A 27,960-nucleotide genomic window follows, 5' to 3' on the forward strand; every position below is an offset into this window, starting at 1 on the left:
AGAAACTTTGTAATAACTTTAATGTGATGTGTACAAAACTAGTAAATACTAGTTACAACTTCTTCCTTTAAGTAGACACATGGAAAAAACAGCAAACCATATAAGGAGAACTATTGCCACAAGTCTGGTTTTTCTGGTTGATAAAAAATATTTTCTTACTTCCACTTACTTCCACTCATGAACCTTGATGTTTAAATATGAATTTCCTGATTCAAGTTGAAGATGGGGGAAATACCACACTACTTTCCGACTAATATTTCTAACAGTGAAAGTAGATTCCTTATTGAAACTTAAGTATGCATTTAAGATTCTATGTTATATCTAGAAATTGAAAATAATCCTCATTCCACTCAGCGTTAAGTTGATGGTAAAAGTGGTAGATGGGTTGATAGTACAGTGTTAATTCTTAGAGAGTTTATAGCCTAACTTTGCCTGACATCATATCACTTGTTACACAATGAATACCCCTTGTACCATTTATTTTGGAATTTAATAAATTTTGTCATATCCTAAATATGCATGTAATATTTGTCACTGGACATAAAGTCTATAATTGTTTTCTATTTACAGGTAGCTAATGTTAGTGAGTCAAATGATGAGGGGATAACAGCATTACATAATGCAATATGTGCTGGTCATTATGATATTGTCACTTTCTTAGTGGAGTTTGGTTGTGATGTTAATTCTCCTGATAGCGATGGATGGTAAGCTATTGATGTACAGCTGCACTTCACAAAACTTATTTGTACATTTCACAAGAAAATTTCATACTTTTTGTCAGACTTCCCATAATAAGAGAATATTTACCAAAGAAAACTTTTTTTTTGCTTTTATACAGCTAATTTCCTAATTAATGTACAGCAAGATTTTGGTTAGCTGGCTAGCTTTGCTTGTATTTTGTACAATTGCAATCATTGGTAATTGGGATAACATCCCATCAAATTTGAATATAATATATACAGGTTAAAAATATACCTATATATATTGTTTTTGAGATGTAAATGTTAAGTACAAAGCTTGAATTAACTTTAATAAAAACAGAGCAAGCAAGCCTACCAAAGTTTTACTCTACAAGCATTAGGAAATTAGCTGTAAGCAGTATCCAATAACTTTGGAATAGGCAAAAATTAACATAATATACACATAAGCTGATGATTGCTAGTGCTTAGGAGTTGTAACTCTTGAAAATTGTAATCAATTTATTTATGACTTGTGTGTCAGTTTCAGGTATGATACAGTCTTTTGTGCCTTTCTTTTCATTGTGGAAATTTATGCTTTATACTGCAACTGTAACAGTTCATCAATCTGAAAAGAAATTCAATCCATGCGGCCAGAAATTTATTTATATATAAATTTTTTGGGTTGTATTTTTTTGCTGAAGATCAAAACAGAAATAATATATATATCATAATATTAAGAAACTGACAAAAAATTATAACATCTAGTAATTATGATTGATTTAATAAAAGTTCTGAACATAATAACAAATAAACAGCTGTACTATGTATGCATAGTACTGTTCAAGGGAAAAAAACGAAGTGATTGATCACTAATCTTGAAACAATTGTTTCATTCATAAAATGTGATTTTGGGAGGAATACTAGTACAATATGATCAAATATGTATTCTTAAATATAAATTACAATCCATCTTAGCATTTGTACATGAATGTTAAATGCTTGAATTGAAATCTTTGTTCATTAAGATGTTACCTTTCAGAAGTTTTCTCATTAATTTTCTTATTTTAGAAATTAGGCCTTAAAATAGATATTGTTTTTATAAAAATAGGTACTGAATGGGCCAATACTTTTAGATTCCTTTCACATTTAATCAATTAAACTTACTTTTTTTCAGGACTCCCTTACATTGTGCAGCTTCATGTAACAATTTACCGATGGTTAAATTCTTAGTGGAGCATGGAGCATGTATTTTCGCCACAACAATCAGTGACCAGGAGACAGCAGCTGAGAAATGTGAAGAGGAAGAGGAAGGATTTGATAACTGTTCTGATTATCTTTATAGTATGTATTCACTAAGTATATGTGGGGGGGGGGGGTTACATTTATTACATGGAGGAAAGTGACAGGGTGGCGATAAACATCACATCGAAAATTCATATTACTATGTCTAATTAGTTTTTATAGGTAATTTTGAAAATGTTAACAACAAATAGATTTTGAATGTGCTTTTTCAACATCACAATATACTCAAAACAGTTACTGGGAAATCAAATTAAAATGCCAAACATGGAGACAGATGGAGAGACATTGACACAAGTATAAACATGATCTGGTTAAATTATCCCGTTTTATAGTGATTCGTCTAAAACAATACATTAAAACAGTTAACTGTTGCTTTGAATAAAGCATAGAAGAGTTTGAAATGTGAACACATGCACTCTAGGTTTGGACATTATATTTATTCCAAAAATACATGAAGACATTTTGTCTAGGTCTGGTTGGTCATTTATTTAAAAATATGCACACTTTTTTTTAAGCAAAACAGTTCAAATGTAAAGATATTTGATTGTTGAAGTATACAAGAGTTATTTCCCTTTATAATTTAATATTTATTGATATTGTAGGTATACAAGAAAAACTGGGTATCCTAAATAACGGTGCAGTGTATGCCGTTTTTGACTATGATGGCCTAAATTCAGATGAACTTAGTTTTACTATTGGAGATGAAATAACAGTCCTCAAAAAGGGAGATGAACATGAAAAGGAATGGTGGTGGTCCAAAATCTCAAAAACAGAAGGATATATACCCAGGAATTTAGTAGGGGTAGGTACCATTCAGTTTCTTTACAATATGACTATCTCTTTAAATTTTTTTTAATAGTAATGATGAAAAAAATCTTTTTAAAATTTTTCTATAATATGCCAAGAAAGCTACTGACTATAAACTACACCATGCATTGGTAATTAAAGTGCATCTTATTACTGTATGTAAATATCTGTCAAAGCTAGTAGATGTATTTTTTATCACATACAGTTGTTTTTAGCTGTATAGCCATAGGAGAAATTTACATGCTTTTAACCATCATCACCATTTACCATGAGATTGTTAAAATTCAATTGTCTCAAGAAATCTTTTCTTTATTTAAAACAGTGTACTTGTATTATTTGCTTATTGATTTTTTTTTAATATTTTTAGTTATACCCAAGAGTATTACCAGACCAGTCCTCTTCAGATAGCTGAGATATGTAGAATTAATCAGACAGACAAAAGTGCTATTCAATAGGGCCTTATCAGATTTATAAACGGTGCTCCAGAGACTTAGTAGATCTGATTTCCATGTGAGAGAGTGTATTTATTGATGAGAGACAGTGACGAATGGATGTGGAAAATATTGTGCAATAACGATCAAATTTGTATACACAGGCATTGTAAAATAGATTTTTATATATCATTGTTTTATATACTTTACATTATGTTTGTATCATTTTGTATGTCAAATCATTTCTTGAGTGAAACATTAATCATTTATTCATTGTTCCTTAGTAGATGGGTTTCTGTTGACAGAATTTAAGCAAGAGTTATTTCCCTTTTGTCACCATGTTGGAGGTTTACGTGCACAAATTCACTCATAAATCAGCCAATTTTAACATGTTATACTGACCGCTTGTCTTAAAAAAAGAAATGCTGTTTTCTGAACAATTTAATTTCTTTTAGTCTTGCTGGATTTATAGTTATGATCTCCTATCAGACTTTGTTGTAACCCATATTTTCATTTGGGTAAATATAAAAATTAACCATTTACCCCCCAAAAAAAGGTGACCAAGGGAAGTAACTCAAATTCAAATTAAGTTATATTGATACCTTTCTATAGCTGTACTTTAAAATATAACAAAACATGTAGGTTACAACTGTCACATCTTCAGATATCTTGGATCTTCTATATTGTTGAACTAAACACTTTATTAAACACAACTTCTAAGTGTGTTAAGAGTTTTTATATACTGTAAATTATCATTATTATTGCATATCAAGGTTGAATTTTGACAGTAAAATTAATAAAACTACAGATGCAAAAACTAAGTGGATAAAATATGTTGATTTATTTAGCGAATTGATGAAATAACAGAAACTTGGTATCAATTCAAGTAAAGCAAATCCTCTGTGTTGACTTTTAAAGTTCCTGCCAGAGTATAATTTTTTTCATTGAACTAATCTTTTGGGTTTTTTTGTGGTATGTATGAAATTGTGAAATGTCATACACTTTGAAAACTAATCTCTGATGCTAAAATTCATTTATCATAAATTTTTAACTGTCAAAAAAGATCCTCATTTCTTGACAAACAAAAATGCAAAAATTGGATATTGAGTAAATTAATACTTTTATCATTTTTATTCCAAATGTTTATGCAGTGCTGTTTGTAATAAAAAAAAAAGTTATTAAGAAAACATATCTTCAGTAATATTTATTAAATAGAAAATGACAGTAAATAAGTCACTTTATTACAGAGGTTCAACATAATTGGTATAAAACAATTGTATTTTGGAACATATAGTGTGACATTCATTTTAGAGGTAATTTCCTAATGCATGTAGAACAAGACTTTGGTTAACTTGCTTGCTTTGTTTGTATATTGTACAATTGTAATTGGTATAAGGTCCAATCAAATTTAATTATAAAATATATGATTTATCTATGCCTCTATATATTGTTTGAAGATGTCAATCTTAATCACAAAGCTTGAGTTAACGTTTATACAAACAAAGCAAGCCAACCACAGTTTTACTCTACAAGCATTAGGAAATTAGCTGTAACAGGACAGGTGTGATAAGTAACCAAGATATCTATATCATGTATATCATTATCATACTCAGGGTTATCAACATAACCAAAGGATCATCATATTGTCTATGCAATAGAACATTTGTTAGGTTGTTATTGATTGTCAGAAAGTGCCAGATTTTTATTGGTCAGAATAGATTTATGAAAATATTTTTTGTCGTGTGTTTTTTTTTTAATTTATTTTGAAATGTCCTATGATCAAGAAAGGAGGGGGAAAGATACCAGAGGGACAGTCAAATTCATAGATCGAAAATAAAATGACAGCGCCATGGCTAAAAATGAAAAAGACAAACAAACATTAGTACACAAGACACAACACAGAAAACTAAAGACTAAGCATCACAAACCCCACCAAAAACTGCTGGTGATCTCAGGTGCTCAGGAAGGTTGAGCAGATCCTGCTCCACATGTGGCTTTTACAAACCTGGTAAATTGTCTAATTTGGTATGTCACATTCTTGAAGAGGGAAAGTGATTGTAGTTATGACACTAGGAACATATCAGATATCAATTGTCAAGAAGATTGCCTGGTATTTTTTGTGAGAATCAACTCAAATATTAGCACAAACAAAGACTGTCTAAAGGTAACAACATTGCAAATTCCTCAGATAATTTTTGTAAAAAGACAAGAATGAGACATCATGCTCATAACAATCTGATTATTGTGGTTGACTGCAATGAAGAGCATTGTAAGAGAGACAGAGAATTTTAATGACAAAATATTTTCATCACTTGGTCAGATTATTAATATAAAACCAATAGTACAAATAAACAGCTTATGTGTACTTTTCACCATAGATTTTTGGTCCCCTATCTAAGAAGTCCATGGTGACTTTAGGTTTGCTCTCTGTTGGTCTGTCTTTCCATCCGTCAGTCTGGTAAATAAGTTTTTCACTTTTTTCTTCGTGCTTGAAGATATTGATTTGATATTTGGTGTATGGTTTATTGTGAGTGTTACAGATCAAGTTCCAATTTTGTATTGTTCTGATGATTTTGTGCAGAGTTATGGTCCTTGGAAATTCACTCAAATAATCAGTTTTACACACTTTTTTTTGTCACACTTTCAGATATTGATTTGATAATAGGTTTATAGCTCTATCATGACAAGTTACAGAACAAAAGTTTAAACTGTGTTCCAATCTGATGATATTGTGCAGAGTTATGGTCCTTGGACTTGGAAAATTAACTAAATTATTCAGTTTTCCTCACTTTTTTTCTAGTTATATATTCAGGAAAGAGTGATAGCTCATACCATTTGATTTTACAGCAAAATTCAGGCTTTCTTATAGGGGACTGGCTGTCAAATTCATATTCACCAATTTGACCAAAATATATCATATCTGATATGTGGCATAATAAATACACATAAGAATTACAAAATGGACATTCCCTGCTCACACTATCACATTTTGATGTTCATTGAATTTTAAAATCTTGGTCTAAAACTTTATTTTGGTATATATTTTAAGATGTATATGTGAACTGGTACTAATTAGTTTCAATTTGATGTGAACTCATGTGCATGTTCAAATTCTGGGGCCTTTAATTCTGTGGTGGTAGTTTGTTGCTGTATATCATATTTATTTTTCGTTCTTTATTTTTATACATAAGTTAGGCCATTTGTTTACTCGTTTGAATTGTTTTACATTTCTCATTCCTGGACCTTTAGTTGCTGACTATGCAGTATGAGTTTTGCACATTGTTGAAGGTCGAAAGGGTGATCTTTAGTTGTTTTTTTGGTCTTCTGTTGAAAGTTGTCCCATTGGCAATCATAAAAATCTTATATTCATATTGATAATATTATCATCTTTACATCTAAAATGACATGTGGAGTGAATGTCAATGGTACCAATATATCAGAAGGATCCACAAAATCCACAATAATTACACCTCTTACACTTATATCATGAACTTAGAAAAAAAGCATTGAACTATAAAAAGATAACACCGGAAACAAAAACATAGCTGCATGAAATTCATTACTTGCAAACTATTAAATATAAAAAAAAGAAGATGTGGTATGATTGGCAATGAGACAACTCTCCACAAGAGACCAAAATGACACAGAAATTAACAATTATAGGTCACTGTATGGCCTTCAACAATGAGCGAAGCCCATACTGCATAGTCAGCTATACAAGGCCCAAAATGACAATGTAAAACAATTCAAAGAGAAAAACAACAGCCTTATTTATGTACAAAAATTGAACGAAAAACAAATAAGTAACGCATAGATAAACACCAACCACTGAATTACAGGCTCCTGACTTGGGACAGGCAGATACATTCAGAATGTGGCGGTGGTTAAACATGTTATCCAAATCCCAACCCTCCCCCTATTCTGGGACAGTGGTATAACAGTACAACATAAGAAGGAACTATAAAAATCATTTGAAAAAGGCTTAACTCATCAGATGAACAAAAATACAAGTGGACGTGGCTGGGTACTTGTACATCCCAACAACAAAAAGACACTAGGTAAAGATCTGAGAGTACTAGGTTAACTGACAGCTAGTTCAAAGCCACTAACAACAAATAAATGAATCATGCATCTAAGACTAAATTATCAATCCGTACACATCCAACATCCAATGGATTTCATGTAGACGTCATAAACAGTCCGAGAAAAACATGACCTTGTGCAATGCCAAGATACAGGTATCACCACATTGTAGATCCATAAATGTGTATATGTACATAACATACTAGTAATATTTAGTTTGCTTTTAATTTACTGATAACAAAATCAATATTTATACCAATAAAAACAATATTCAATGATCTTATTACAGTGTTAAATTGGTAACCTTTTAGAATAAGTTTATTTAAAGGATTGATAAGTTTACCAGGATTGTTTCTAAATTTCCGGGCATGGTTAACAACATTCCCGTAAAAATGAGGATGTGCTATCCCGTTTGAGTTTTTTACAGGAACAACCAAACTTCAAAACCAAATCTTTATATCTATGGAAAAATTTAGAAAAGGTTTTAAGTAATTAATGGTAACGAAACCCTGGCTTAATAATTTACCAGTAATAGATAGATTACGTTCATTAAAATCAAAAACGTCACAACAGACTATAGTATTAATGAATGGGTGTTTTTATAATGGCCCTGTTATATGTCCAAGGTCTGTAATAATGGTCGAGGAAGTTTGTAATGGCTTGAGGCAACGCAGAGGGCCATAACAGACATCCGAGGCCATTATTACTGACCAATGACATATAACAGGGCCATTATAAAAACACCCATTTCTTAATACATTTATTAACCAACTGAAAAAAGGTGTTCAACTTGATGTACTCTCTTACTCTTTTAAGGACAGTTTAGTTTGAAAAAAAAATAATTTGTACTTCACCATGATCAAGCTTTAAATACATGTATGCCAAATATCCAAGATATTACGTTGAAAGAAGTTATGTGTTGAAAAACAGGATGAACAGTGATCCCTTTATATGTTTCTTTCATGTTTGTTGTTACTAAATCAAATAAAATACAAAAAGGTATTATACTCTTTACAGCTTAATTCTAATAACTTTATTAAAAACCCTAACTGGGCTTCATACAGACAAGCTGGGCATTAATACAGGGCCATTACAGAAAAACAGGGCCTTTACAGAAATAACAGGACCATTACAGAAAAACAGGGCCATTACAGAAAAAAACAGGGCCATTACAGAAAAACAGGGCCATTACAGAAAATATGTTATTTTTAATAACCAGTCATTTTTGGCAATAATGTACTTAGTTGGTTAATAAATGGGCATATTGAACAAGCTGTGAAATAAGTATGCCAGCAATTACCAAAAAATATTTTCAATTACCCAATCTGAATATCCTACCTAAATTTTAAAGGAAATACCTGCCATAGTAAGCTATTCATACTTGACTAAGTAGTTCATGTTTGATGTTCAGATATGGCCCTCGTTATGATTATGATGTCTATCGAAGACCTTTTAAAAGTTTACAGCATCCGATCATAGTCCTCAGTAGGAAGTGCATGTAAACTTTTTTCTGGGTCAAAATTATGTCTGTTTATATAACTTACCATAACAAGTACTCTGACCTTGTTTCCAGGTACTGTTTCCTTTGAGTTGTGAATTTAATGGGCGGAAGATTTTGAAAATGGACCAGTGCAGCTGAAGATGTCTTGACTTTTCATACACAGGTTAATGCAACTCAACTCATGTCTGTGAATATCTAAAATCAATTCATTGTTAAATAATCTCTGGGTAAAATAAAAATTATCCCAGAAATAAATGAAATTAATAATTTTCAGTTGGGTTATGTAGGAACCTCTAAATTTTATTTCACCCAAAATTTAATTAATGTATAAGGTGCAATACTTATATGTTTTTTAATGCAGATTTTGTAACATTAAAAGCCTGTATTATTTAGGTATACACTTCCATACATACACTACCAACACAACTTTCTATGTTTTTATTGTTAAAAGGTAAAAACATCATTAATAGCTTTAACTCTTATTAAAATACATGTATATCATAAATAAAGTTCTAAGAAAACAATTCATAAAGAGTATTAAATACTGTAAAAAGTGCAAGTAGATGTATACTAGATATGTGGTGTTAAATGCAAAATTTTGGAAACCTCATACTGTTGATTCATTATTTTTCTTTGAATACCAATTTTCATGGATTTTGTGGGTAAAGGTGAACCAGGAAATCAAATGTTCTACAAATGACAAATTTTCTACAGGCTTGTATGCAGACTTCGGCTAAACCACAAAATTAAACATCCACAAACCTACAAGTTTTCCTTAATCCAGGAAAATTGGTGCTAAAAAAAAATGAATCCACAGTATTCTAGATCTACATGAAAATTTCACTGAGGTCTCAGGTGAACTACATATTTTCTGCAGATTTTGTAAAATATGAAGAAAAATCAAATTTTTAATATTTTTTTCAAAAATATTAAAGGCATCATAAAACAAACATTCATAAAAAAATACATATATAAAAAATAACAATCTAAAAAACAATTCAACATGAAAATAAAGAAATAGTACATTGTAAATATCACAGATATATTGAGTTTTAAGTATAAAAATATCAAGTGAAGGCCAACTCCCTCACTCAAAATGTATCATAATTTTTGGTCAATGATTTACTGCTAATTTGCTATAAGTAAAACATCTAACATCTTACATGATTGTGTAGAAAAATTTGAACCGGCTTTTTATGTTTCTGCAAATTGGCATTACTTTTCTGGAAAAAAAGATGACGTTTCCGGAAAAAAAAAATTGTGTTTCCGCAAATAAATAGAATGAAATTCAAAACAGTGTGGCTGTGGCCATTGATTGACACATTAAATTCATCCATTGACTGGGACAATTTAGGTGAACGTTTGTATGTAACGACCACTGCTTACTATGTACTTTTTAAAGACACTTAAACTATGGGGTCACCAAAGGTTCTCAACACCTTAATAAAGTAATTCGAAAAATTAATCAGAAATAACACGATGTTTTGATTTATATCAATTATATAAATCAAAACATAAAGGTTATTCCTGATTAATTTTTCGAATTATTTTATAATTAAAGGCGTTAAGAAACCTTTGGTGACCCCACAGTTTAAATGTCTATCGTAGGTACGTCGTGAACAGTGGTCGTTACAGACAAACGTTCACGTAAATTGTCCCAGTCAATGGATGAATTTAATGTGTCAATCAATGGCCACAGCCACACTGTTTTGAATTTCATTCTATGTTACTTTTCCAAAAAAAAAGTAACTATTCCGGAAAAAATCAATTTTTACTTTTCTGCAAATAGTTAATTAACCTGTTGATCGAAAGCAAAGCCATAATGAAAAATAAATATTTATTAAGTTAAAGGTCAGATATATCTTGATATGAGTTCATAAGTCAGTTCTGGCAGAATATTTGTAGCCAACACATTGTACAAAGTCCACAGTAGTACATTCACCGTTTACAAGTATTGTATTTTGTTCAAGAGGAAAGTCCATCTTCTCCTTTTCATATTTGCGAACGGTTGCTTTGACAGTTAGAGTTATCATCTTTATGTAAGATGTTGTTTGCAGTTTCAATAACACATCGACAAAGACAAAAATGTTAGGATGGCTAGCGTAAAACTGCTCGTTCAGGTGGGCATGAAAAGACTCGCCACCATGCGTTGTTCTCTTTTCCTCGGGGTCCGGTGGTGATGCCAAAATGGTTGGTGGAAATCCTTACCAGAGTCTAGTATATTTATAAGATTAGAACCTTTTCTTTATTAAAACAATAAAATAAATAATTTATCTAATATATATTCAAATATTTATAATTTACCAGGTAAATTTCAGGAAGAGTAATAAATACATATTGCGGAAACGTATACTTTAAATTTGCGGAAATGTAGTATAGGTACGTACTTTGAAAAATTAGCGGAAATGCAATACGCCCATTTGAACACTACCAGATTAACTGTTCTAATAACACATGACATGCTGATATGCATTGATCTGCTCTTGTCATTAGTCTATCTATGATATGATATTATAATGTTATAATCTCTCGTTGACCTTTCTGTCCTTCACAATGCTAATTCACGTCATGTTTAATTTTATTCTCTACACTGTTGGTATTTGATAGATCTATAGCTTCCTGGATCTTTTTCAACCATAATTTCATATTATCCTGTAAAAAATGTTCTGTTATCACTCTTTTGTTAGATTTTGAATGACTCTTTTTTTAAATAATAACTGTTCAAACTTATCACATTAAATTACCATGGCAAATTTTAATAGAATAAATCTCATGTAAAATCTCTCCTTTCTAAATTTCATGTGCTAAAGCACTTCTCTGTATTTTAACCTTCATCAGGATTGCTCAAAGCCTAACATTTGAAAGCCAATGATGCATAAGAACTGAAACAGGTTTATATTTGTCAGTTCAAGGTCTTCTATAGCTTACTTTGCAGTATGGGTTTTGCTCATTGTTCAAGGTCATACAGTGACCTATTGTTGGTAACCTCTATGTCATGTTGTCTCTGGTGGAGATTTATTTCATTAGCAAATAATACCTTTACTTCTCATTTCTAAAGCATAAATACATCAAGGCAGTTCCAAGATTTTGAAAGAATGAATAGAGAGTGAGGTAAAAAAAAAAACACTTTATGAATTCATCAGGATTATAACTATTTGATGAATAAACAAACCAGGCTATGCGTCCTAAACAAAAACACGCCACCATCTTCCAGTATAATTCTGAACACATATTTTTTCTTCTTATAATTATCTATATGATGTACATAAGCATTTTTCAATGATATTACTGGATGATAAGGTAACTGCAGTTTTAAATATATTCCCGAGATCTACAAAATATAAAAACATAACACAGTTAATAGAATAGATGTATCCACTACAATGCATGAAGAAATCCAACATAGGATTCATTAATATTCAAGATACCTCAACTTTCATGGACTTTTAAGTTTATTGGAATGTGGGAAACCATGAATGTAAATACTTGTTATACTTAAACTCAAGTACTGTTTAAGAAGATGACATCTATTTACTACCCCCCCCTTAAAAGAAATATTGTCCCTTCTGTAATGACACTATAATTTTTCAAAACACTTTTCTCATTCCCCCTCACCGAACTTTTTTCAATTATGCACGCACATATACATGTATAACATCAAATAATGATCTTTATTTAGTTTGAAGAATTCAATACATGTATCTGAATTTTTTCATACACATTCATCTGCCTTCATTGGCTTGTAAATACACTTTTGTAGTTTAATTTTTCGAAGTTAGGAAGTTGAATATATAGAGTATAGAGTGTAGCAATGCCCTTTAGTGTCAGGTGTCAAACAGTCTGCTAATGTTTGCATTCATTTGGTTTAAATTTTACCTTGATTCATCAAAGTATCCTTATCATGATTCATGAGAGGTCTCAAATAATAATTGTTACTGTTATTTTTGGAAAAAATTGATGTGATTCATTAAAATCTGTCCATTTTTTATTGTCTAAATGAAAGTGTACTCTTTATTTTCATGCACCAATAATTACCATTAATGTCATTTGGCAAGAATTTTTACTGTTATTCTTCATGAAGGAACTACCATTATGACCCTCTTATAAGAACACTGTTCTTGTTTCCTAATCCTATTTTTGAAGAACTTGTATACTTTGTATTAATTCATTCTTGTATGCATTACAAATTCTTTAATAAAGTATGCTTACCCCAGTCTCATAAGACCTGCAAAACATATCATGTCCTCTAAGTGTACCATACATTGGAACCCAGTTCCTACAAAAATATAGACATTTTATATTTTACTCTAATAAAAAACTTTATTGCAGCTTATTTCTCTTCTTTTACTTCCACCTTGAAAACAGTTTATGTATATATATATTGCCAATGGCAGTCAGCAGGGTTTAAAAAAAGCAGTTGTTCGAACTGTTAGTCAAATGCGTTTTGTTAAAATATACTTTTTCACTTTTTTTGGTCTTTTGGAAAATGTTGTTTGTGCTGTATTTAGACGCCTCTACAACGAAATTTGTTTTACATTAATCAAATTTTTATCCAAGGCAATCATAGGTGTGAACGTAGTTTTCAATTTAGACTTGTTTATATTTTTTCGTTTGGGCTTGTATCATAATTTCCATCCTGTTTATATGATCCGTTCTTCCTATTTTGACTCTTTAAATTCAAGAGTCTATACTAAATTGAGGTAAATTATATGGCCTTCCAAATACCCTAACATCACTGAAGAGACATTTATTGTCGAAATCAAGATCTGGTGTACAAATTTTTTGCACCTCATGTTTGTGGTATAACGTCTTTGCCACAAGTTTATTGTTTTCTGTTCAGTATTAAATTAATATCAAGATCCATTTTGTTACATCTTGTGATCAATTTATTTGGCAATCACCAATGGCAATCAGCAGGGTTTATGAACATCAGTTGTTTGACCTGTTAGTGAAATGCGATTTGTTAAAATATACTTTTTCACTTTTGTTGTCTTTTGAAAAATGTTGTTTGTGCTGTATTCAGACCCTTCTACAATGAAATATGTTTTACATGCACACGTATTTATCCAACGCAATCATAGGATTGAATGTAGTTTTCAATTTAGACTTATATATATACTGTGGACTCTCGTTATCTTGAAGTCAGCCGGACCAGAAAAATATTTCGAGATACATATAGTTTGACTCAAACGAAAACTGGAAGTTTGTCAGACAGTCAGTCAGTTTGTTTAGCAAGATCTGACAGAACATTTCAAATGGGATTTTTCCAAAAACTAGAAAAAAAACTTTAATCTACCAATATAGCTTATTTCATAGTATATTTAAAGTGAGGTTTCAATCAAAAGCATAAACAATTTATTTTCAAGTATGAAGTGATTAGCCTGATGTATTCTGCATAAATAAAAATCTAATCTGAGCTTACCTTGCAAGAGATTTCACAGTATTACTTTTCATATCATGTTTCCTTTGTAGTATTCCTTTATGAATCACTTCTTCTAAAAACATTAATACAAATTAGAGTTATACTTTTAAATGAAGTAAAACAAAATGGTGTTAATGATGACCAATCGTTCTGGGGTTCCAATTGTAAACTTTAGCATACTGGTATTTATAAAAACAGCCGTTTTCAACAAGAATGTGCACTTTATTGTGCTAAGCATACCCCAACTTGCAATATAAAGTATCAGAAAACAGTAAATTGGAGTCTGATAGATTGAATAAACAGCTGCGCCATGAGCGCATGATACGCCCGACGTCTTGTGTGGAAGTTTTATGCAATAATCATAAATAGTTTCTGAGAAAGTTTTAAGCAATTACCATTTATTGCTTTTGAGACACGGCGGGACATGTGAAATCCCCCCCCCCCCCCCACCCTGTTTTTTTTTACAAATATCACCAAAATATAATTTTGAATCAAAGCAAAAAGTATACAGATCTTTAGATTAATATAACAAAGAAGTGTGTACAGTTTCAAGCAATAATCATAAATTGTTTTTGAGATACGGCGAGACATGTAAAAAAAAAACCTCCCCTTTTTTACAAAATACTCAATAACTCAAAAATAAAATTTTGAGTCATCACCAAAAAGTATACAGATCTTTAGATTAATATAAAAAAGAAGTGTGTAAAGTTTTAAGCAATAATCATAAATCGTTTTTGAGATACGGCACGACATGTAAAAACCCCCTCCCCCTTTTTTACAAAATACTCAATAACTCAAAAATGAAATTTTGAATCATCACCAAAAAGTATACAGATCTTTAGATTAATATAACAAAGAAGTGTGTAAAGTTTTAAGCCATAATCATAAATCGTTTTTGAGATACGGCGCGACATGTAAAAAACCCTCCCCCTTTTTTACAAAATACTCAATAACTCAAAAATGAAATTTTGAATCATCACCAAAAAGTATACAGATATTAAGATTAATATAACTAAGAAATGTGTAAAGTTTTAAGCAATAATCAAGAATCGTTTTTGAGATACGGTGCGACATTTGAAAAAAAACACACCCCTGTTTTAGTTACAAAGTGCCGTAACTCAAAAAGTTTAAATCTTATTTTCACCAAAAAGTATACAGATCATTTGACCATCATAAAGAACAACCATATTAAGTTTCATGAAATTTAAATAAGTCGTTCTCAAGTTACGGTGCGACATGTTTACGCCGGACAGACAGACAGACGGACGGACGGACGGACACCGGACATTTGTATACCATAATACGTCCCGTCAAAATTTTGACGGGCGTATAAAAAGCACTCACATATTTCAAGAGAGTGGATGGGGTTTTTAGAATAGAGAATAATGGGCAAAAAAAAGATTAAAGAAACTATGGGGTGCTTAAATATATACAATAACTGCAAAATTTTTAAAAAATTGGTAAAAAATTATACTGATCACAGAAAAGAACTGGATGCTCTTAAGAGCCTGTGTCGCTCACCTTGGTCTATGTGCATATAAAACAAAGGACACAGATGGAGTCATGACAAAATTGTGTTTTGGTGATGGTGATGTGTTTGGAGATCCTACTTTACTGAACATTCTTGCTTCTTACAATTATCTCAATTTATAATGAACTTGGCCCATTAGTTACAGAGGAAAATATTGTGTTAAAATTTACAAAAATTTATAAAATTAAAAAAATTATTAAAAATTGACTATAAAGGGCAATAACTCCTTAAGGGGTCAACTGACCTTTTTGGTCATGTTGACTTATTTGTGGATCTTACTTTGCTGAACATTATTGTTGTGTACAGTTTATCTCTATCTATAATAATATTCAAGATAGTAACCAAAAACAGTAAAATTTCCTTAAAAATTTCAAATTCAGGGGCAGCAACCCAACAACCAGTTGTCAGATTCATCTGAAAATTTCAGGGCAGATAGATCTTGACTTGCAAAACAATTTAACCTATGTCTGAATTACTCTAAATGCTTTGGTTTCAGAGTTATAAGCCAAAATCTACATTTTACCCCTATGTTCTATTTTTAGCTATGGTGGCCATCTTGGTTGGTTGGCAGGGTCACCGCACACATTTTTTAAAATTAGATACATTAATGATGATTATGGCCAAGTATGGTTAAATTTGAACCAGTAGTTTTAGAGGAGAAGATTTTTGTAAAAGATAAGAAAAAAATTATGAAAAATTGGTAAAAAATGACTATAAAGGGCAATAACTCCTTAAGGGATCAACTGACCATTTTAGTCATTTGACTTATTTGTAGATTTTACTTTGCTGAACATTATTGCTGTTTACAGTTTATCTCTATCTATAATAATATTCAAGATAATAGCCAAAAAACGGTATAATTTCCTTAAAATTGCCAATTCAGGGGCAGCAACCTAACAAGCGGTTGTCCAATTCGTCTGAAAATTTCAGGGCAGATAGATCTTTACCTGATAAACAATTTAATCTCGTCAGATTTGCTCTAAATGCTTTGATTTCAGAGTTATAAGCCAAAATCTACATTTTACCCCTATGTTCTATTTTTAGCCATGGCGGCCATCTAGGTTGGTTGGCCAGGTCACGCCACACATTTTTTAAACCAGATACCCCAATGATGATTGTGGCCAAGTTTGGTTTAATTTGGCCCAGTAGTTTCAGAGGAGAAGATTTGTGTAAAAGCTAACGCTGGACGACGACGCCAGACACCGGATGCCAAGTGATGAGCCAGGTGAGCTAACAATGTCCAGAATACAGTTTTCAAGTAATTACAGAATAGCCATTATTTCAAAGATAAAGAATAATGAGTGAAAAAGTTAAAGAATACAGAAATGAAGGAATCCCTATCTCTACCCCCATTTAGACACATATAGTGTTACTCCTATCAAATATGCAGATAGGTCAAGTTAAGCTTTTATTCTGCAAGAATTTATAATAGGAAAACTTTCAGCTGGATTATGTCTAAAAACTTTGTAAGTTGCTCACCTTGACAAGTGTGCTGTGCCTTTGCAAAGATGAAAACTAGAATATAATTCATGATTAAGATCTTATTTAAGTAGATCTTAAAATTGAGAATGGAAATGGGGAATGTGTCAAAGAAACAACAACCAAACAAAACAGCAAACAACAGCTGAAGGCCACCAATGGGTCTTCAATACAGCAAGAAACTCACGCACCCTGAGGCGTACTTCAGCTGGCCCCTAAACAATAAACAGCTGCGCCATGAGCGCATGATACGCCCGACATCTGGTGTCGAAGTTTAATGCCATAAACATAAATAGTTTCCGAGAAAGTTTTTAGCAATAACCATATATTGTTTTTCAGATACGGCACGACATGTGAAACCCCCCCCCTTCTCTTTTTTTTTTTACAAAAAACTAAATATCACTAAAATAAGATTTTGAATCAAACCAAAAAGTATACAGATCTTTAGATTAATATAACAAAGAAGTGTGTAAAGTTTAAAGCAATAATCATAAATTGTTTTTGAGGTACGGCGCGACATGTAAAAAAAACCTCCCCCTTTTTTACAAAATACTCAATAACTCAAAAATAAAATTTTGAATCATAACCAAAAAGTATACAGATCTTAAGATTGATACAACAAAGAAGTGTGTAAAGTTTAAAGCAATAACCATAAGTCATTTTGGAGATACGGCGCGACATGTAAAAAAAAAAACTCCCCCTTTTTTACAAAATACTCAATAACTCAAAAATGAAATGTTGAATCATCACCAAAAAGTATACAGATCTATAGATTAATATAACTAAAAAGTGTGTAAAGTTTTAAGCAATAATCAAAAATCGTTTTTGAGATACAGTGCGACATGTGAAACCCCTCCCCCCCTTGTTTTAGTTACAAAGTGCCGTAACTCAAAAAGTTTTAATTTTATTTTCACCAAAAAGTATACAGATCATTTGACCATCATAAGAAACAACTATATTAAGTGGAAGGACAGACAGATGGACGGACAGACGGACGGACATCGGACATTTGTATACCATAATTCGTCCCGTCAAAATTTTGACGGGCGTATAAAAATATATACTATTTCAGTGATAATGGATGTCATACTAAACACTGAAATATACACAAGAAACTAAAATTTAAAATCATACAGACTAACAAAGGCCAGAGGCTCCTGATTTTGGACAGGTGCAACAATGCAGCTGGGTTAAACATTTTTTTCAAGATCTCAACCCTCCCCCTATACCTCTAGCCAATGTAGAAAAAGCATACGCACAACTCAGTTAAAAAGTCTGATTCAGAAGTCTGAATAGATAACAAAAGAAACTAAACAAAATAACAATTACACATTGTCTTGTTGATAATATTTTGCTGCATAATTTTTCTTTATCTCTTATACACGTATTAGTTCTGGTCAAAAATGCAAACAAAAGGTAATGTTTGTCATTTAAATATGCCACTAGGGTGTTGACAAACAATATAAGACATTGGACTAATATCAAGATGTTGTACTGCTGATCATTTTACCTTTTTGTAGTGTCTCTTTATCTATTATGGGTTTCTAGATAATAAGCAAAAACACAAAAAGTTGGTAAAAAAAATATCATCACGGGCAATAACTCTAGAGGGGTCAACCTAAGTTTTCTGCTATGATCTTGGTCAGCAATTCTCCTGATTTCTATATGAAATGCATTCTGATGTCCAAAAGCGCAGGTAAATGCTTAAATATACCACCAAGCATCAGAGCACTAGGATCTAGGACTATTTAATAGAAGTTTTGATGAAAAATTAAGGCTGTTTTACTGTAACATAATAAGAATATATTATCATATACCTGATTTCAGATGACTGGAACTGAGAAGTGAAGATAAAGGTTTTGTTTGCCCCTCTGCACCTTTTGAACTTTGATGGGTATTTCTATCATGGCTTAAAGAGGTTCCTCTTGCACAGCCAGAACCAGCCTATGAAATATGATTATTTTTTTTACACAAATAACATAATGAATTACATTTAAATAAAAATGACTTAACCTAACTGTTACATTTAAACTAGCTGCTTTTTGCTGCATAAAAGTAATCATTGTCTTACCTCCCTTTCATCATGTTTGTTTTATATCAGCAATAAAAATATATATACAGCTATGCTAAATGGACTTGAACCAACTACTTTTACTAGAAAATACTGCTAACATAAGCATTTGGATTTATTTGATTTCTGAAGCAAAAACTAGATTGTGAAATTCAACTGTATGAAAACATTGAAAATCATTTTATTCAATAAATAGGAAAAAAAAGGATCTAATTAGCAACTTACGGAAATACAATGACACTTAACTTCTTGGTATTCAGCTATATCCCCACAAAAAAGGACAATCAATCTAACAAGTTTGCTAGATTTCTTAAATTAGTATTAGGATAGAGAGAAATGTACAGAAAGATTTGAGGGATAAATAAATTTTGGGTGAAATACAAATGAGATCTTTTAAAAATATAAATTTCCTTTAGTCAAACAAGCTTGAAGCACAATGCCAATTTTTTGAAATTACTCCTCTGAACTATGTACCCATTCCAGATTACCAGATTATACAACACATACATATAAGAAGATAATGTATGATTGCTGATGAGGCAACTCTCCATCCTAGAAAATGTTACAAAGAAGAAAGTAACTAAAAGGTTATTGTACAGACTTTAACAATGAGCAAATTCCATACCACATTGTAAACTATTTGTAAAATCTAAATTTTTCTACTCACATCATCCTTATCTTCTGATTGATTTATACATAAACAATTAACAATATCCTCCTCATAAGGAAATTCACCATTCTGAAAGAAAAAATAATAAAGAACACATCTTTTCGCATATCATTGAAAAAGAAAATAAATTTGCCTATATATCCTTTAAAAATCATAGAGAAACTGATTCCACAACTTTATAATATATTCTTCAATACAATATTTATCCACACTAAACAATTTAATCTTGAATATCAAAATCACTCTGACAGTAAGCCTAGCATGATTGGTTTCAAATTATAAAAGACTTCAGTGGAGACAATTTGTATCACACTAGATGCAGTGGTAGATTCTATATTTTTCTAATGATTATAATATAATATGTATGCAAATATCATGTTCTTTCTATGCGGCATCATCAGACATAGTCACTTTAGTTATATCAGAAATCAGAAGAACTCAAGAAAATTCTGTGTCATAATTGAAATTTGACCGTTAAAAAACTGATATTAACTAACATTAGAATGATTATAAAAAAACATAATTATCTACCTTATTATTTTGAACGTATGCGTTTTGCGAGCAGTTTGTCAAAACTATTCAAAATGCAAAATCTGTTTTACCGTTGAATACAGGAAGTCTAAATTTTGGTTGTATTCAAACTTGGCCACTTCCTCAGAATTTGCATGTTCCCAACTACCTGTATTTCCTAGAGATGATCTGTTACATGTAACTTGATCAAAATTGTTTGATGGTGGACTTTGTCGTCTGATTTCAGCATTTTTTACGCTTTCCAGCTAACCCTTAACCAAATTTAATTCAGTCTGATAATTTTGTATTGCTTGTTTAGGTTGAATCAACTCATTTTCAGTTTGTAAAAGTGTCCCTTTTGTGCTGTTAAATTGACCCAATACTTGATCTAATTGTTGCTTATGAACTTGCAATTCTTCACTAGTTTTGTCTAATTGTTGTTTATAAACTTGCAATTCTTCACTAGTTTTGTCTAATTGTTGTTTATAAACTTGCAATTCTTCACTAGTTTTGTCTAATTGTTCTTCAGTATGGTCAAGCTCAAATCTAGCACTACTAAGAGCGGATGTTAAATCTTTTATGTCTTGTTAAGTTTGAGAATTTCAGAATCACTTGTATTTGGCATTTCTACCTGCATAGGCTCTTGTCTGGTTGTATATAGTTCACTTTCACTTCTACATTTATTGTATATCATACCACCCCTCCTCTAAAAATTACTATCAACATGCATTTCAGCATTATCTACCAAGTTATCAGTATGTAAAAAACTATCAGAGTGTGTATCAATATTCATACTATTATCTGTCAATTTACCAGGATTTTAACAGTTTCAAACCCTTCCTTTAAACTTAATTGTGCCTTTTGTTGATTACACACATCGTTTACTTTGTTTGTTTGGATATTACATTATTTCCCCCATTAAAACATTGAGGTCGGGTAAACGGTCTGGGTCTTAGGTCCCAATTGCTGTTTACACCTTTCCACATTTCAAATATTATTACCTGTAGTTTTCACTACTTTAAATGTAATCTTTAGTTTTCACTACTTATACATGTAACTTGTAGTTTTCACTACTAAAAATGTAATCTATAGTTTTCACTACTTATAGATGTAGCCTGTAGTTTTCACTACTTATACATGTAACTTGTAGTTTTCACTACTAATAATGGAATCTATAGTAATCACTACTTATAGATGATAAAAAAAAATTAAAAAAATAATAAACTTTTAATATTTTTCTTCTTTTCTTTCTTTTTTTTAACATACATAAATATTTCAATTTTATCTTCCTACAGTTTAATAACTTAAATTTTGATATTTCAAAGAATATTTCAATTCTTTTTTGGAAATAACCCTTATTCTTATCAAGGATTTGTATAGTAAGACTTACTATACAAATCCTTGTTCTTATTTCAAAAATAATTTTGAAAAATACCAAAATAAAAGAGTAGGTAAGTATACCGCTGCCACCAGTACTTTGAGTGTAAGCGTTTTGTGAGCGTTTTGTCAAAACTATTCAAAATGCAAATTAAAAGTCAAGAAAGTTCTTCAACTTCTAAATCATTATTATTTCTTCAGACTTTCATGAAATCATAGAATATAACAATCAATCTCAATACAACAGTTAAATAATCAAATAGTTTGTGTCAAATACACTTAAATAGTAATAAATATCAATAGAATATCAATAGATTGCCAAACATAGATGTGGAAACCCCCTAGTTTTAAATAACATTGACTAAGACTCCAGAAAATATCAGTCACGGATTTCACCGTTTTATGACGAAATAATTACTGGAAATCTGTAAATAAAATACAAATACGTACTTAAATAGGCTTTTGTCCCCAAAATATAACTAAATGTTCATTGTATCAACATAACATTATTTCATTACTAACATAAACAAAATTTTTATTACTGTACTGAAGATTTCTCCTCTTTGAGTACAAAAAACACACACATGGAAAATATGTATATTACTGTACTGAAGATTTCTCTTCTTTGAGTACAAAAAACACACACATGGAAAATATGTATATTACTGTACTGAAGATTTCTCCTCTTTGAGTACAAAAAACACACACATGGAAAATATGTATATTACTGTACTGAAGATTTCTCCTCTTTGAGTACAAAAAACACACACATGGAAAATATGTATATTACTGTACTGAAGATTTCTCCTCTTTGAGTACAAAAAACACACACATGGAAAATATGTATATTACTGTTCTGAATATTTCTCCTCTTTGAGTACAAAAAACACACACACGGAAAATATGTATATCACTGTACTGAATATTTCTCCTCTTTGAGTACAAAAAATACACACACAGAAATTATGTATAAATCTCTTCTTGTACATATATTATACTTTTAAACAATAAATTATGAAATAAATCTAATAACATGACAATTTTCACTATATAAAACGTCTCACAAAAAAACAAAGTTCTACTTTAGTAACATAACAGTCTCTTCTTTAACAGCTTATTCTTAAGCAGTCGTGCCTCGTTGTTGTGGTTCAACATACAGTTCAATGTACTTTTTTTCTCTCTAAATATGTGTCATCATCAAAAATTTATATCATCAAAGTCTATTTTTTGCATCAAATTACAGCACTTATATTCTCTATTCTACCAGACAGTGGAATTATAAACATCAAGAAGCTCTAACCTCTTCTAAACCCCAGGCTAACCATTAGTCAAATAGTCTGCGTCAAATACGCTTTAAAAATAGTTATAAATATAAATAGAATATCAATAGATTGCCAAATATAAATGTGGAAACCCCCTAGTTTTCAATAACATTGACTCAGACTCCAGAAAATATCAATCACAGATATTGTTTTATGATGAAATAATTACTGGAAATCTGTAAATAAAATACAAATACGTACTTAAATAAGCTTCCGATAATTATGGATCCCTAATTTAGAAAAAGGTTTTGCTTTCCGAAAAACATCCGATCAGCTGGGCATTTAAGTTTTAGCTTCCCCAGTTTGTTTTCCAAAGTATCAGCTGACGTCAAAACACGCCCTTTTCCCGTAAAACCAAATGACTCGCGGAATTTATCTCAATAAGAACTTAAAGTAACTAAAATAATACACAGACTAACATAATCAATTCATATCATTTATCATACAATATTTACAATATTCAAACAACAATGAACACACATTTAACCGATTTATTCATGAAATATTTACCATTCAAAAAACGATAACTCAAAACATAGGGTTTATCTAAATACTGGACAACAATAACGTATGGAAATACAATCACAACATTATCAAGGGAAGTATAAATGAGCTAAGAATCAGAGAAATTATATCTAACATTCATATATTATATTATTAATTCAAAATAACTATGACCATATAAGTAAAATACATTTCTTATTACAGTATTTCCAGAACGTAATTAATTTGCAGGATAAATAAAAAACTTACAAAATTTTTAAGTAAATTTACATCTGCACCATTATCTAGTAAATAGTTCATCATAGTTATATTTCCTTCTTCAGCTGCATAATGTAAAGGTGTATTTCCATTCTGTAAAGAAAATCAACGTAATTGCCTTTTGTGTTTATAAACTTTGTGAATCAAACTTTGTGGATCATTTCGAAAAGAGTTATCTGTTTTGCTGATTCATTAACTCATTCAGTAGAAATAGTGCATGATTTATCAACTATACATCATAGGAATGAAAACTCCACAAGGTCAAACCAATGAAAGCTCCACAAGGTCAAACCAATGAATTTATAAGCTGCACAAGGTCAAACCAATGAATTTATAAGCTCCACAAGGTCAAACCAATGAATTTATAAGCTCCACAAGGTCAAACCAATGAATTAATAAGCTCCACAAGGTCAAACCAATGAATTTATACCGGATAGTTGAATTATTTTTATTTGAGAATTCTATAATTTATTCAGTGAAAATAGAACATGATTTAAAACTACCAGTTTAATATCATCTGATCTTCAACAAGGTCAAACCAATGAATTTATAGTTGTTTTTTATTTATATGAGTAAGAGCTAAGGTTGGTCAGCGCAGAACCAGATTAATCGTTTGGGTAAGGTGACATGTTTTCCTATGCTACTTTGGGAGCTTACATGTTAAAAATCAGACAAGATTCTTGATAATATCATTATAATTTAAGTTTGATGTAACATGTCTTTGGATTGGTTGAATCAGCTCATAGACATAATTTTGTCATGTGACTGCATGACATCATCAACGTTTATTATAATGATTTACTACTTTAACTTAAAATGGAATTTATAATTGAATTATAAGGAATAACTGTTATATTTTTTGTTTATTTACAATAATTTGATTTAGAATTTGATGTTATTTCTTCATAGACAGAAGAAATATTACAATCATTCTTTGAATAACATGTTACCACCCTGAATATGCATTTTATATTTTCCAAAGTAAACAAACTTACAATTGGTGCATCATTTATAACTGATTTATCTTTTTCCACCATTAATTTCACAATATCCCAGTATCCGTTTAGGCAAGCTATATGTAAAGCTGATTTTCCAGTCATCTGTTGAACAAATATTTCATATAATTTCATAAAAACATGGATTTTATACCAAATAAAACAAAAGAGTGGTTGGAAAACTATGTTGCTATATAGCACAAATTATTTGGCAAATTTAATTCTTATAATTGACAATCAGCACTGCTGTCATTTGGAAATTGTGATTAAGTACAGACTGAACAAACATTGTTTCTAGATTATCCTTCACAATGACAATCACTAAGACGCTTGATGAACATTAATAGTGCACAATACAGGCAATCTCCTCATTCTGGTCAATGACGTCATAAAGGCGTGCATAATTGACAAGGTTTTTTTCGGTGAAGGACAAAGTCGAAAGTGGTCTATTACTAGAATATTCATTTAATTATATACAAATGATACAGATTCAATAAAGAACTATAGTTTCTGTGATGTGGATAACTGAAATGACATCAGTTCTAATATGAGTTATGACACTTGAAATAACATACAGTATTTCTTGTAAAGGTTTTACAAGATGCTGCTTTAGTTTTAAATTTCTAAAATTTGTGTAACGTCATCATAGATACCAGGCTTATAATTCAGTTCATCAGACAAACATTTGGTAATTTCCTTTTTTCAACACAAATTTTATCAACATCTATTTTTAATTTTCTATCATGCAATATTCACATTTTGTGTCCTATAAACTTACTTTATATTTTGCTGATATTTCAGCTCCTCGATCTAGTAAAAGTTTGACCACATCTATCTGTTTTTGTTTTGCAGCCTCACATAACACTGAAGAACCATACTATAAAAAATAATACTAGCATAAAAATAAAGTTAAATTTTTAAATTAAGTAAAACAAAACTGTGCTAATGATGACAATTTTTGTTTGTGTTCCAAAGGTAAACTTCAGGGCCTTTTATATCTGATTATTCAGTTTGGGCTTTGCTTATTGTTGGAGGCTGTAACTTTAGTTGTTAAATTATTTGCAATCATAGCACATTTTCTTTTTCTTTTTCTGTTGAACTAATAGAAGAAATAAAGGTAATATCGAAATAAAAAAAGAAATTTATTACAGAAATGGCTTAAATTTTACAATAGTTTAGTTTAAGTACACCTTATTTGGAAATTATAATAAAACATATACATTGTAGGTCACCGATGAGTTAAAAAAGATATTTCAATTTTAATGCCAAAAAATGGCATGTTTCCACCAAAAGGGAGGTAATTTGGAACTTTTCAATGATATATACATTTTAAAAGTCATCTGGGGTCAACACGAATTAAATTGTTTGAATGATTTTTGTACCATATGATAAAGTAACAACTACTAAAGGTAATAAATGAAATTTGTAATGAAAAACAAATGTTTATTTTTTTTCTGAAATTTTTATACCCTGGAGCCTCCTTAAATGACACTTTTAGCACTATTGCCTATTTCATGTGACCAGTTTTGTGTAGAAAGCCAGAGTACCTATAGAAATATCAACAGTGGGTCTATAGTATTATTGTAAGTCTTTGAAACAGCTAATCAAAAGATATGATTTTGAACTTTATTATTAAAAAATATTAAGATTTGTAAAAAATACTAACTGTTGTTTCTGAGTTGATGTCAGCTCTTCGATCCAAAAGTTCTCTGACAAAATTAAGATGACCTTTTGATGCTGCTATATGTAATGCTGCCATCCCCTTCTACAAAGTGATACAAATGAAAATTTGTAAGGTATATCAAATTAACATACATGACAATTATGATGACAATTTTTCTCTCTGTATATAAAAAGTTAAATAATTAAAAGGTCTCTATCACTTATGGTGTTCCAGTTTAAAATACATTTTGAAATTTCAAATACAAAAAGGGAAATAACTCTCATATGGAGCGTTCATATTGCTTCGGTCGAAATTGGACAAATCATGCGAAGGATATAACGAGCAATTTTATAAAATAAATTTGTCGTAATCTTCTACGGTTGCGAAAGAGTTGTGGACACAAGGAAAACAGTGGGGAGATAACTCCTACAAAGAAAAGTATTCAGTTACGCAGGGTAAATTTCAAAAGCGCATAAACTGTTCGATATCATATACCAAATATCTAAGCGACATATTGCGAAACAAATGTTTATCGCAAGAACAAAATTTGGCGGAAGAAAAAAAAAAAATAATCAGAAGAAAAACAATAGGTCTTTCCACAGAAAAGTGGAAAGACCTAATAAAAGTACAGATAAATAGTAAATGACATAATCCAAAGCCCAATCATATCAAATAAAAAGGTCTTGGCACAGGCATTTTCTGAAGAAATAGGTGGATTAAAACTGGTTTTAAAGCTAGCTAATCCTCTCACAGTATGACAGTGGCGTAGAATTCCCTGCTATAATATCTATGACTTTTTCTAAAAATATATGGGGACCATTTATTTTCCAAGTTGTAATAAAGCTGCTTGTTTTCAGATTGGTCACACAAACCACTCATTAACAAAAATTATTCATCTGGTCAGGGAAGGTATCAGACACGAATTAAGAAAAAATAAAACAAACCTGATTTGGTAAATTTATGTCAACACCACTATCTATGCACATCTGAATTTGATCACAACAACCTGTTTCAGCAGTGGTGCAGAAATATCCATGAACCCATGTCTGAAAATAAAGAAAGACTGCATGTTTAAAATATCAAATTTTAACTGTAAGTTATAGCTAATTTCATATACCAAGTAGAATGTATAAAATGTAGAAATCACATGCAAATCCATCAAAACAGGTGGTAGATATGGGTATGTGCAATAAGGACATTGAGAATCATGAGTTATGTGTGCTAAATCAAATACTTGTTTATTCATTTTTTTTTAAATCTTGTATTGCTGACAATTTTTTCTTTAACAGTATCTACATATTTTATCTAGTTTTTGAGATAGTAGGCAACAAGAATGTGTCCATAGTTTTCTCAA

At 30.7% G+C, this 27,960-nt stretch overlaps 2 protein-coding genes across 14 annotated transcripts in view; one reads left to right on the top strand and one right to left on the bottom strand.

The window, feature by feature from the left end:
* Nucleotides 1-4,951, top strand: part of LOC139516870 (apoptosis-stimulating of p53 protein 1-like) — a 73,776-nt gene extending 68,825 nt beyond the window's left edge. For all 13 annotated transcript variants that reach the window (XM_071307250.1, XM_071307248.1, XM_071307249.1 and 10 more), the window contains 4 exons: nt 571-704; nt 1,855-2,021; nt 2,585-2,784; nt 3,157-4,951. In XM_071307250.1, coding sequence (XP_071163351.1) covers nt 571-704; nt 1,855-2,021; nt 2,585-2,784; nt 3,157-3,201 — 546 coding nt within the window. In that variant the 3' untranslated portion in view covers nt 3,202-4,951. The remainder of the gene's footprint in view (nt 1-570; nt 705-1,854; nt 2,022-2,584; nt 2,785-3,156) is intronic.
* A 5,557-nt stretch (nt 4,952-10,508) lies between these two features.
* Nucleotides 10,509-27,960, bottom strand: part of LOC139516871 (ankyrin-3-like) — a 55,196-nt gene continuing 37,744 nt past the window's right edge. The window contains exons 19-29 of the mRNA XM_071307263.1: nt 27,551-27,652; nt 26,610-26,708; nt 25,722-25,820; nt 24,944-25,048; nt 23,940-24,041; nt 19,975-20,046; nt 19,054-19,180; nt 14,227-14,299; nt 13,014-13,080; nt 11,977-12,135; nt 10,509-11,456 (exon numbers count right to left, since the gene is read on the bottom strand). Coding sequence (XP_071163364.1) covers nt 11,361-11,456; nt 11,977-12,135; nt 13,014-13,080; nt 14,227-14,299; nt 19,054-19,180; nt 19,975-20,046; nt 23,940-24,041; nt 24,944-25,048; nt 25,722-25,820; nt 26,610-26,708; nt 27,551-27,652 — 1,101 coding nt within the window. The 3' untranslated portion in view covers nt 10,509-11,360. The remainder of the gene's footprint in view (nt 11,457-11,976; nt 12,136-13,013; nt 13,081-14,226; nt 14,300-19,053; nt 19,181-19,974; nt 20,047-23,939; nt 24,042-24,943; nt 25,049-25,721; nt 25,821-26,609; nt 26,709-27,550; nt 27,653-27,960) is intronic.

Source organism: Mytilus edulis, chromosome 3, assembly GCF_963676685.1.
Source record: "Mytilus edulis chromosome 3, xbMytEdul2.2, whole genome shotgun sequence".
Classification (NCBI taxonomy): Eukaryota; Metazoa; Mollusca; class Bivalvia; order Mytilida; family Mytilidae; genus Mytilus; species Mytilus edulis.